The 12,473-nt window shown below is 44.4% G+C and overlaps 1 protein-coding gene across 1 annotated transcript in view; it reads right to left on the bottom strand.

Moving 5' to 3' along the window:
• ptprja (protein tyrosine phosphatase receptor type Ja) overlaps positions 1-12,473 on the bottom strand; it is a 228,552-nt gene that overhangs the window by 40,265 nt on the left and 175,814 nt on the right. The window contains exons 22-25 of the mRNA XM_086007664.1: positions 10,189-10,239; positions 5,389-5,400; positions 3,769-3,850; positions 1,754-1,844 (exon numbers count right to left, since the gene is read on the bottom strand). Of these exons, the coding sequence (XP_085863790.1) occupies positions 1,754-1,844; positions 3,769-3,850; positions 5,389-5,400; positions 10,189-10,239 (236 nt within the window). The remainder of the gene's footprint in view (positions 1-1,753; positions 1,845-3,768; positions 3,851-5,388; positions 5,401-10,188; positions 10,240-12,473) is intronic.

Here is a 12,473-nt window from a genome sequence, read left to right as displayed (position 1 = left end):
GGGGCTGTTGTAGATGGCCGTTTGGCTGAGGCTGTACGTCTGACTGGTCGTTTGGCTGCTCCGTTGTAGACATTTCAAAATTTAGCCAATAAAATTGATATACCTATCAATTCAGTTCATGAAAAGCGACGAGTTAAGTTAGTAACTATAGGTTTTTATTGGCTAAATAACAGAGCCCACCCTCGTGGGTGATCGGATCCAACAAGGAGGAATACCAGCCAGTCGACCACCTTTATACCTGGGCAAGCAGGCAGAGCCATGGGCGGAGTCAGCTGTGGTCAGCCCAGGTATAACAGCGTGACAAGAGGTGACCTTGTGTAGTGATACAACAGTGTAAACAGTGATAACCATAGTGTAACGATATAAACAGTGATAACCATAGTGTAACGATAGTGAACGATAAAAGTGGTTTACCACAGGAAGCTCACTTCACTCAGAATGGCTGTGGTGGAAGCAGGAGAGGGGGCTGCAGTTAGACTTGGACAGTCCATCTCAGAGGGCCCTAATACAATCAAAAAGTTCACTAAAGGCAGCTATGGTTCATAGTCATAGGCCTAGAAATTCGGTGGGCTGCACCACCAGTTAGCGCCTAAAGAGGGCACTCAGTGGCTTTAGCGCCACTGGCCACGCCTCCCACGATATTTAGCTGGGGCGCTAATGGCGGCGTTAACCTGTTGCGCTGCGCCGCCTCTGATGACGTCATTGGTGTGCGCAGCGCCCCGCTACCGCCCCGATTTCGATATTTGGCAGCGACCGCCTCTGTAGCGCCGTTCGCAAATGGCGCCCGGTTCACGGGGCCTACCTGTGGCAGCAGTGGCGAAAATTAAGGTGGAGGTGCAGGGCAGCCGTTTTTTCCGGCGGCCGCCTGCCAGCACCTCCGTCCCCGGCCTCCTGATCGCCCCCCGTAGCATTGCCGGCTGTTTTCCGAGAGCCTGGCACTTCTCCTCGGTGCCGGGCTCTTTTGCCAGCACTCGCGATCTCCGATTGCGCTGGTGCAGGCCCCTCCCCCTTAAGACTGGGAGGAAGGCCTGCAGTACCGCAGCGTGCCGTGCTGCGTGTGGCGCTGCGGCACGTTGCGCTGCAATATTCAGTTTCAGCGCCCTAAGAGGGACGCGGAGTGCCTCGAGCCTTGCCCCGTGTCCCTCTTGGGGCGCTCAAGCTGAATTTCCAGCGGTCGCTGCTGCTCCGAACGCTGCGCTAAATCCAGCGCCCAGGCGAGCTTGGCGCCCCGTTTGCGGCTCCACCCAATTTCTCCCCCATAGAGTTATACAGCACAGAAAGAGGCCCTTCGGCCCATCGTGTCCGCGCCGGCCATCAAGCCCTATCTATTCTAATCCCATTTTCCAGCACTTGGTCCGTAGCCTTGTATGCGAACATCAATACTCCAACACCCCTGCTCCCCAGTAAACTGCAGAAACCCTGCAAGCAGGAACCTCTTAGCATAAGCAGGGTCTCCAACATTTCTTTCCACCAGTGACAATGGTCTTCAGTATTGCTACCATTAATCTGCCTGCCCAAGTCTTAATGCTACTGCCTCTCTCCGCCCAAGGAAACACGAAAGGAAGGTAAACACAGAAGAGTAAGAAAGGGAAAGAGAAAAGTGAAAATTAAAAGTGGCGGGGGTAGGGGGGGGAAAGAGAGAGGGTGAGATATACAGAAAGGAGAAGGGAGCGGGGACACATTCCAGCAGGCTGCGTGAGTGAAGGACAAAGGGAGGCAGACAGATAGATTGACACACGCACAGAATACTTACAGGGTAAGACGTTATTGTAGCGATTCTTAGGCTTGTTCAGGGGTTGCTGGGAGACTTGTGTTGACTGCACGGTTCCAACTGTCTTCAGTTCCTGGAAAGAGGAGATTCAGGAGTGAAAGGTCTGTCCAGGAAGACGGGCTTCTCACTTGAAAAATGTATTAAAATCTGTTTAGCCAATCTCTCGAATTTTCAGATTTTTTTCCCTTGAGGAACCAAGGCGAAGGGGCCAAGGCTCACTGTGATAAATCCAGAAAGTGGAACAAGGAACTCAAAGAGGCTAGATGTTAGAATTAATACGAGTACTTTATTAAGAACTGGGAAACATGTTTACAGACAGCCTGCATCAGCATCCTGGCATTCCACCTTGTGCTGACTGTGCTGTCTCTCTGTAGCAATTTATGTTAGTTTTCCAGTTAATTCAGGGGTTTGAGTAAGTTGGGTCATTCCCATTGTGTGCTGCCACCTAGTGGCTATTTGGTACCTAGCAACTGCAGTAAAAGTGCAGTAAAGTGCTGTAAAGCACAGTAAGTGCAGTAAACTACAGACCTACAGTGGCACATGCTCTGGGAAGTTGTATTGTTCCCATGCCTGAGTCTTGGATATTATCTGTCTGTAAGTACTTGAGAATGTTATAGATGATTAGTGTACACTGTATGTTGCAGAAAATGTTTAGTTTGTAACTTTTCTCTGTAAGCAAACTTACACAGCTAGCCGTGAAGTGCTCGCTCTGTCTAGCTGGTTAACTAGTAGCTGTATTTTGATGCACTATGTACAGGGCTAATTTAAAGAGAATGCCCTCCAGTTTGCTAAATGTATATTCACAGTAAGCTGTGTTTCCACGTGTTTGGTAATTTACATGCCAAATGTACTGTGTTGCTCAGGCGTACCTAAATTTGTGTATGCATCTCAGTTATGCGCTTGTATACTAATGTGTGCTTCCATTTCTGTGTTGTATTTCAGTTTTACAATAAGAATCTTTCAGTAAAGCTTTACAAGAAAAGTCAAGCCTTGTGATTTTTATGGGAAGATATCAAGTTGTTAGCTATCTGTCTAGCTCTGCATAGGAACGCGCTGCGAGGGCAGAAAACTGACCTATACAGGAAGCAAACCTCTGACCTTTGTAGCAGCATTGGCTACAGCACCACCTGGTGGATAACCTTAATCATAACATCCCAGATTATTATACTCACAGTGCAACTTGTAGGTAAAAGGGAAGACTAAAGAAGGTAAAGAATTCCAAAGTTTTGAGGTCCTGGAAATTGAGAGCCAGATTAGGAGTATGATAGATCTGATTTGTAATTCCAGCATTTTCTATTATTAGTATAAAGTAGATTCCTTATTTTTGCCATCTTCCAACAATCTGCCACATGGTTGTATGTTTTAAAAATATTTCGTTCATTACCCTCCAAGGCACCCATTCTAAATTGGAGCAGGCTCTGATCTACATGGCAAGGTCACAGTCACATTCCAGCTGCACTGTCGGGAGATGGGTGGCTAGGATTTGGAACCCACTCCCTCAATATTTTAATAATGTGTTCATTTGCCTCATGAATGAGCATAGGAAATATAATCCATAAGTCAAGAGAACAAACATACACACGCACTGAATCGCTAACTTGCAGGGTCCTTCAGATGAAATGACTGATGTGTCAGGCCTCCCCAAATAACATGGGCACCAATCGGTGTTCATCCAATAGAAAGTGTGCTGAGGGGGAGGAGGGAGGATTAACAGCAACACCAACTCCTTTGGCAGCAAGTAAAAACATCACGAGCTGTAGCAACAGAAGAGGGGTCAGTGAGCGAGGCAGCCTGCAGAATTCTACATGATAACTGCAACATTAGGCCAAATAACACTCTGGCAACACAAGGCCACATAAACCCAGGTAATGCTAAAGTAAGTCATTGCTGCTGATTGTGGCATAAAGAACAGTGAACACAGCCTGCCCTGAACCAGAATGGAACTAAAGCAGGACAGAGAACAGAAACAAATCACAGGGAAGGATTAATATTCTAACCTCATACTCTTCAGCGAATCCACAGTCAGAGTCGGCGTGTTGCTTACTGAAATATCCTTCAAAATAATCCACATTGATGGCACTGTGAACAATAACAAAAGCATAACAATCAATCCTCAGGTCCTCGTGTTAATTCATTTACACCCTTGAAAATATTAACATTTTAGGTCAGTTTTTGGCCTCAAGATTAAAAATGTCTTTGCTGGGGAATGGAACATGTGAACTTTGTCAGTATCTTGCAATCTCAGGTCAGCTACAGCACAAGTTAGATGCAGAGTGAAACTCCCTTTACACTGCCCCAAATACTTTCAGATCAGGTTAGTACTGTACAGGTTTCTTTATACCACTCCCATTTACATTGGAGCCAGCTGAGAAGGGGAACATTCATTCCATAAGCTAAAAAGGAGAATGTTCTTCAAACGCCCTTGTTTTACTGGCACTTTTAAGTTTCCTGACGAGCTTTCAGTATGCGAGGTTGTTGCAGTTTCTAGAACATTCATCAGCTGATATCAGAAATATTTTAGCAACACCAAAGATTACTGCAGTGAGATGAAGCAGGCACAGCTGTCCACTAAGCATTATTGTGGAGCGTGTCAGCATGGGGAATGCCTCCATAATCCACGAGTGTATATGTCACAGTGGCCACTGAGGGATACCTCAGTCATATTCCTCACTGGACACGAAGGCACATATTTTTACACAGCTATTGTGAACTTGTCTGTTCCTTCCACCCCCCGTACAACCGGGTACATGATTCCATGGGCACCAGCAGCCTTCTGACACTTGGGCCGAGTGGTCGGTACTCATGAGTGAACCTAGACCATGAGTGACAGCAGGCTATTTGACTGCAAAGTATGGGAACATTGCTAAATTAGAAAACCAAGTCTCATACTTACCATCTTGGTACCCTGTTGAAAGAAAGAGAGAGAGAGAGCGAGAGTTAATTGTTGATCAGTATATTCCTGCATCACAGATACTTTAAAGGTGCTTTTAGTTTGATGCTCGGGTGCCAGGAAAATTATGTTCAAGAAGATGCCATAATCTCTGAGCACTGCTTTCCTCTTTACCAGCAGATCACTGGTCCCGACTGTTCTCGTTATTTCAATGCAGCATTTAAGCACTATGCAGGACAAAGATACTAAACCAATGTCAGAGAATTTGTTGAAAGCCTCATTCACACCATTGTCATCTCCAGACTCGAATATTCTAATGCTCTCCTGGCCAGTTTGCCATCCTTTACCCTCCGTAAACTTCAAGATATCCCAACGTCTGTTGCCTATATGCCATCCTGCACCATTCCGTTCATCTATCACCCCCGTCCTTGCTGACCTACACTGACACCTAGTCCTTCAATGCCTTCAATTTAAAATTCTTACCCTCATGTTTTAATTCCTTCATGGCCTCGCCCCCTCTCTATCTCTGTAACCTGCTCCAGCCCTATAACCCTCAAAACTCTCCATTCCTCTGACTCTGGCCAGCTGTGCATCTCCCCCCTCACCCCACTATTGGCCCCTGTGCCTTCAGCCACTATATTCTGGAATTCCCTGCCTAAGTCGCTCCCCTCCTCCATCTCTCTGTCCTCCTTTAAGACTTTCCTTAAAACCCACCTCTTTGACCAACCTTTTGGTCACCCTTCCTAATACTTCCTTTTTTGGCTTGGCATTCATTTATTTCTGCTTAGCCTCTGAAGCACCTTTGGCATTGGCATTCTTCTACATTAAAGGCACTACATAAATGTAAGTTATAATTTCAATTGGTTAGCCTTTAGAAATTGACTTCACTTATTTGCACTGCAGGATTCACAGAACAAAACAGCTCCCTTTATAGTACAAGTCAGTTGCTTATCAAAAGGAGGACGACATTAGCCATCATTTTGCATCAAAGGTATCCCCTGTTGCCTTTTCCTGAACTTCAAACACTGCAGACTGACTTTCCTGTTTGCCTTCTCGGTTTCATGCACGTTGTACATGCAAGCACATGTAAAGTGGTTTTTGTCACATGCTCCTGGTCCTCAGTCAATGAGGCAGGTAGCTTAAACACACTGGCTAAAGGCTGTAGGTCACCAAGAACCAGGACACTGTGACTGTCCTTTGTCAGAATGCAACAGTGTACAGGCTGTTTGCAGCAAGAGCATCTTTGATTTCTTGTGAACATAGGGACAGGTGTAGGCCACTCAGCACCTCAAGTCTGTTCCGCCATTCAATGATATTATGACTGATCTGCATCCTAACTTCATTTACACACCTTGGCTCCATATTCCTCAATATGCTTGGCTAGCAAAAATCTATCGATCTCAAATTTAAAATTAGCATCTGTTATTTTTTTTTTGAGAGAGTTCCACACTTCTACCACCCTTTGTGTGAAGAAGTGTTTCCTAATTTCTCTCCTGAATGGCCCGACTCTGATTTTAAGGTTATGTCCCCTTCTCCTAGACTCCCCCTTCTCCTAGACTCCCCCATCAGCTGAAAAAGTTTCTCTATCTACCCCTAGATTGATTCCTGGGTTGAGAGGGTTGTCCTATGAGGAGAGATTGTGTAAAATGGGCCAATACTCTCTGGAGTTTAGAAGAATGAGGGGTGATCTCATTGAAACATATAAGATTCTGAGGGGGATTGGCAGGGTAGATTTTGAGAGGTTGTTTCCCTGGCTGGAGAGTCTAGAACTAGGGAGCAGTCTCAGGATAAGGGGTAGGCCATTTAAGACTGAGATGAGGAGGAATTTCTTCACTCAGAGGGTTGTGAATCTTTGGAATTCTCTACCCCAAAGGGTGCTGAATTATTGAGTATATTCAAGGCTGTGATAGATAGATTTTTGGACTCTAGGGGAATCAATGGATATGGAGATCGGGCAGGAAAGTGGAGTTGAGGTCGAAGATCAGCCATGACCTTATTGCATGGTGGAGCAGGCTCGAGGGGCCGTATGGCCAACTCCTGCTCCTGAGTAAATCCTTTCAAAATCCTAAAAATCTCAATAAAATCACCCCTTAACCCAGGGAATATAAACCTATTTTATGTCATCTCACCTCACCCTTGGAGCCCTGATAACATTCTGGTGAATCTGTGCTGCACTCCTTCCAAGGCCAATATATCCTGTCTAAGATGTGATGCCCCGAACTCTACACAGTACTCCAGATGTGGTCTAACTAGGGATTTGTACAGTTGTAGCAAAACTTACTCCGCTTTATATTCTAGCCCTCATGTTATAAAGGCTAACATTCCATTAACCATTTTCATTATTTTTTGTACTGACCACCAATGTTCCCTGTAAGCCGCACGGTGCTCCAAGGATCCCGCGCAGCCGGCTTTTCAATGTAAAAACCGCACACGCGCAATATTTTTAAGGGGCCGCACGGCACCAGAAAAATTACAGGGAACATTGCTGACCACTACATTTTAGTGATCTGTGTACATGGAGCCCTAACTGTCTTTGGACCTCCATGGTTTCTAGCTTTTCACCATTTAAAAAATGTCTCCTTTCTTGGTCCAAAATGGATGACTTTAAAAGGTTCAATTAGGTTTGTTAGACATGACCTACCCTTTACAAATCACTGTTGGCTCTCTCTAATCAGCTCAAATTTTTCTAAGTGCTCAGTCACTTTGTTCTTAATCATAGATTCTAATAACTTCCCCACAACAGATGTTAGACTAACAGGTCCATAGTTTCCTGGTTTCTTTCTTATATAATTGAGTTATATTTGCAAATTTCCAATCTAAAGGGATAATTCCTGAATCGAAAGTGCTTCGGATGTTTATGGCTAAAGCATCTGCAATTGCCTCACCTACTTCTATACAACCCTGGGGTGCAAACCATCAGGTCCTGGGGGTTTGTCAGACTTTAGTGCCATTATTTTTTCTAATATTGTTTTTTTTGCTTACTCTAATTTTAATGAGTTCCAGTCCTTGATTCATTATTGGTTTCCCCTGGAATGCCAGGTATGTTAGCTTGGATTTTGCGGTCAACGTAGAAGTGACAACACCCGCCGCTGACCTTGAAGAAAGGCTAAGCAGCCAATCACGTTGAAGAATTCTCACAGACAGCAAACCAGGAAGTAAAATGCACTGATTACCCTTCACTTATTATAAATTTTACAGAAAGCAAAATAAAGATTGGGACATACACATGGGATTAAGGTAGAAGTTGAACTATCATAATAAAACATTTAAAAAAAAAGTATGTTTACATAAAAAATATATAGAATTTTTATCATAATGGAAAAATTTGACATTCCACAAATATATAAAATTAGTTTTTCAGGGCCAGAAAGGTTGTTCAGCAGTAATTATATACTATTAAAAACCTAGTTGCACCTCAATGAACAAGGCTCAACTTTTTCGGGGGCTTTTAACAGTGATACTACAGTGTAAAACGGAATTTCTCGTCAGTTCAGTGATTTCTCAAAGATTGCCATCTGCGGAGTTTCCAACTGTGCAGGAGCAGGGAAATCACCGACAGCAACTTCTGGATTTCCGCGTTTAACTGCACATGTGCGTTTAACTGCACATATGCGGACGGCAGAAGTTGCTGTTAATTTCTCAGGGTAATGACGGCGAATGCTGACAGTTTCGCTGTCGTTACAACCGCAAAATCCGGGCCGTTATCCTCTTCCTCTACTATGAAGACTGACGCAAAGTAATTATTCAACAAGTCTGCCACTTCCTTATTTTCATTTGTAATATTATCCACATCTGTTTTTAAAGGACTCAGATTACCATTACCTACCATTTTTCTTCTAATATAGAAACATAGAAGATAGGAGCAGGAGTAGGCCATTCGGCCCCTCGAGCCTGATCCGCCATTCAATGCGATCATGGCTGATCATCCAAATTCAGTACCCGGTCCCTGCTTTCTCCCCATATCCCTTGATCCCTTTAGCCTTAAGAAATATATCCAACTCCTTCTTGAATATATTTAATGAATTGGCCTCTACTGAGAATTCCACAGGTTCACCACTCTCTGGGTGAAGAAATTCCTCCTCATCTCTGTCCGAAATGGCTTACCCCTTATCCTTAGACTGTGACCCCTGGTTCTGGACTCCCCTGCCATCGGGAACATCCTTCCTGCATCTAGTCTGTCTAGTCCTGTTAGAATTTTATAAGTTTCAATGAGATCCCCTCTCATTCTTCTAAACTCCAGCGAGTACAAGCCCAGTCGACCCAGTCTCTCCTCATACGTCATTCCTGCCATCCCAGGTATCAGCCTGGTGAATCTTCACTGCACTCCTTCCATGGCAAGAACATCCTAATTGTAAAAACTTTTTATGTTAATCTTGATATCCCTTGCAAGTTTTTTTCGTATTCCCTTTTTGCAGCTCTTACTATCTTTTTTATCTTCTTTTGCTGTTCTTTATATCTCTCCCAGTCCCCTGGAACTACACTATTCTTTGCACTTTTACATGCTCTTTTCATTATTTTTGTGTTATCTCTCACCTCTTTTGTCGACCATGGCGGTTTTATTTGATACGTAGAGCTCTTGCCCCTTAGGGGTGTCTATACTGGTCCCGTATTAAGCTCAATTCTTTTTTGAACACTGTTCATCTGTAGTTTTACCCGAGAACTGTTTTGACCAGTTTGCTGTCGTCCGTCTCTGTCTCAGCCTGTTAAAGTTAGCCTTACCAAAATCTACCATCTTTGTAACTGTGGGAGGTTTCTCATTTTCAACCCCAACATTGAATTCAATCATATTATAATCACTGTTAGATAAATGTTCCCTTACTGTTAAGATTATTAATTGAGACTGGCTCATTCTCATGACTAAATCTAGTATGGCCTGCCCTCTTGTTGGTTCTAGAACATATTGCTCCAGAAAACAATCTTGAATGCACTCAAGAAATTCACTACCTTTTTGACTTGAGCTACTCTGCTTTTCTCGATCTACATGAAGATTGAAGTCTTCCATTAAAACAACGATGCTTTTGCTACAAGCTTCTCTAATCTCTGAATTAATACATTCTACCACTTCATTGTTGCTATCAGGAGGCCTGTAGATAACTCCCATTACAGTTTTAAGTCCTCTCTTATTCCTCAATTCTAACTATAGAGTCTCCGCTGATCGTTTCTGGCCTTCAATCTTTTCTCTCTCTGTTTTAATAAAAATGCGGTTATTTCTCCTCTTAACTTTCCTTTCTTGTCCCCCCTAAGCTCCAAATATGCCCTCTTTACCCTCCCTATATCCTCACTGTTGGAATTAAGACTCACCTCATCATCTCCTACTCTAACTCATTCTTTTGTAGAACTTTCAAACTATGGAACTCCTTACCACCCTCGCCTTGCCTTGCTGCTACAATCTAAAGGACTATAAAATCCAAGTTAAACACTACTTCCCGATTTACCTCATCTTAGCCCATTCTCTTTTCAATCTTGGTAATGTTCTACATTATTGACTTTAGCCTTTTGTTTGGGTTACCCAATAAAAAAAAATTACCTCATGTTCGGAATTGGAAGCTGGTTTAAATTCTTGTCGTTAGACTTTCTTCTGTAAACAGACAGAAACAGTAGGTTGATAACTGGTAATTGAGACAGCAACACAACTCAGCACCAATCAACGCATTGCAGATGTACCCAGAAATATTTCACCTGGGCAGCACTATTCTTCCCCTCTTGAAGTCTCCTCACAATATGCACCATCTGGTGTGTGAGCATGGAACGTAGACGTGCTTCTTCTGTGTTATCTAAGTTTTAAAAGGAATTCTCCAGCCTCCACTCAGTGCCTCTCCAGTGGAAGTGGCTAGCTAGGATTCAGTATCTCTTCATTGGCAGTGTTGAGCCTCCATTCAGTGCCTCCCCAAGGGAAGCGTCCGGCCTCAGCTCTACATCCCCAAGGGACGTGTCCGGCCTCAGCTCTACATCCCCAAGGGAAGCGTCCGGCCTCAGCTCTACATCCCCAAGGGAAGCGTCCGGCCTCAGCTCAGTGTCTCCCCAAGGGAAGTGTCCGGCCTCAGCTCTACATCCCCAAGGGAAGTGTCCGGCCTCAGCTCTACATCCCCAAGGGAAGCGTCCGGCCTCAGCTCTACATCCCCAAGGGAAGCGTCCGGCCTCAGCTCTACATCCCCAAGGGAAGTGTCCGGCCTCAGCTCTACATCCCCAAGGGAAGTGTCCGGCCTCAGCTCTACATCCCCAAGGGAAGTGTCAGGCCCCAGCTCTACATCCCCAAGGGAAGCGTCCGGCCTCAGCTCTACATCCCCAAGGGAAGTGTCCGGCCTCAGCTCTACATCCCCAAGGGAAGTGTCCGTCCTCAGCTCAGTGTCTCCCCAAGGGAAGTGTCCGGCCTCAGCTCTACATCCCCAAGGGAAGTGTCCGTCCTCAGCTCAGTGTCTCCCAGTGGGGAAGTGTCCGGCCTCAGCTCTACATCCCCAAGGGAAGTGTCTGGCCTCAGCTCAGTGTCTCCCAGTGGGGAAGTACCCAATTTCAATTCAGTATCCTTCCTGATGGCATGGCCAAGATCAGAAACACACTGCACAGGTAATTATCAGTGTGAGCTTATATCCTGTGACACACAGCATTTAAAAGCTATCCATTGCCCCCATCTCCAAAGCAGCAGTTTTTATGGGGACCACAAGTGTTTTGCTTTCAGTTCTCTCATTTTTTCCCTTGAAGGGTTGACTTTTTCTGTCTGTAATTAGGAATGTAGGAATCACTAGACGAAAAAAAGACCAAGGTCCATCTAGTTTGCCTTCAACTATCCTGGTAGCTGAAAGATACAACGATAATGGAGTTGTTGACTAATCATGGCAATCAATCTTTACCAATTAGTCTACAACAGACCCAGACATGAGGTGAAGAAAACCCTCAATGCTGGAAAGCTTTGGGGACCAAAGGTCTAAAGTCACCCGTTTCTCCCAAGCATTACCACGTCATGCCTCAAATTACTCATATACTGTATACCAAAATATTCCTTTCTGAAAGTAATTAGCTAATTGGCATTTGGATGAATCAATACTATCTGCTGCAATCTCCCGAGGGAGCCTGCTCCATAAATTTATCACTTGCCCACTGAAATAATGTTTTGAAGATTGTTTTGAATTTACCCCCCCCCCCCACTTCAAGCACAGTCCATGTCCTCTGGTTCGACTGTTCTGGACAAGGTGAAACTGTTCATCATGGTCTACATTATCTAGTTCCTTTAGAAACCTCAAAACAGCAATAATATCACCTCTCAACCTTCTTTTTTCCAATGAGAACATGACTAATTTACCTAATTGTTCATCATAATCCAATCCCTTCATCCCCGCAATCATTCTGGTTGCTCTTTTCTGTATCCTTTCATCAGCTGCAATATCCTTTTTGTACGGTGGCAACCAGAACTGTACACAGTATTCGAAGTGCAATTGCACCGATGATTTATAAAGTAGCAGGCTTAGCTCACTGTTATGGCTCAATATTGATAATACATCCCAACATCTAGAGTGCTTTACTCACTGCCACTGAGCATTGTTGTGATGGGCACTGGCCAGCCCTCTGGTAACTTAGCAATTTGCCATTCTTGTGTGAGCCTAGCCAGTCAGTGTCAAGATATTTGACTGTAGAAGGCATCACAGTCCTGGTTCTGTTTGCCTCAGAAATCAATCATTGGTAACCTTGTTCACTTTTTAACCCTGTCTAGGCCAGGCATGGTGAAGAAGTTCATGAATTGATGGTGTCATACTAGCTATGAGAGAGGTATAAAGAGATATGGGAGCAACAGTAGACTCAAAATTGACACATGCCCAG

Source organism: Somniosus microcephalus, chromosome 15 (genome assembly GCF_052327205.1).
Source record: "Somniosus microcephalus isolate GS21.2 chromosome 15, FLI_Smic_1.0, whole genome shotgun sequence".
In the NCBI taxonomy this organism is placed as follows: domain Eukaryota; kingdom Metazoa; phylum Chordata; class Chondrichthyes; order Squaliformes; family Somniosidae; genus Somniosus; species Somniosus microcephalus.
This window is presented reverse-complemented; position numbering and strand designations above follow the sequence as displayed.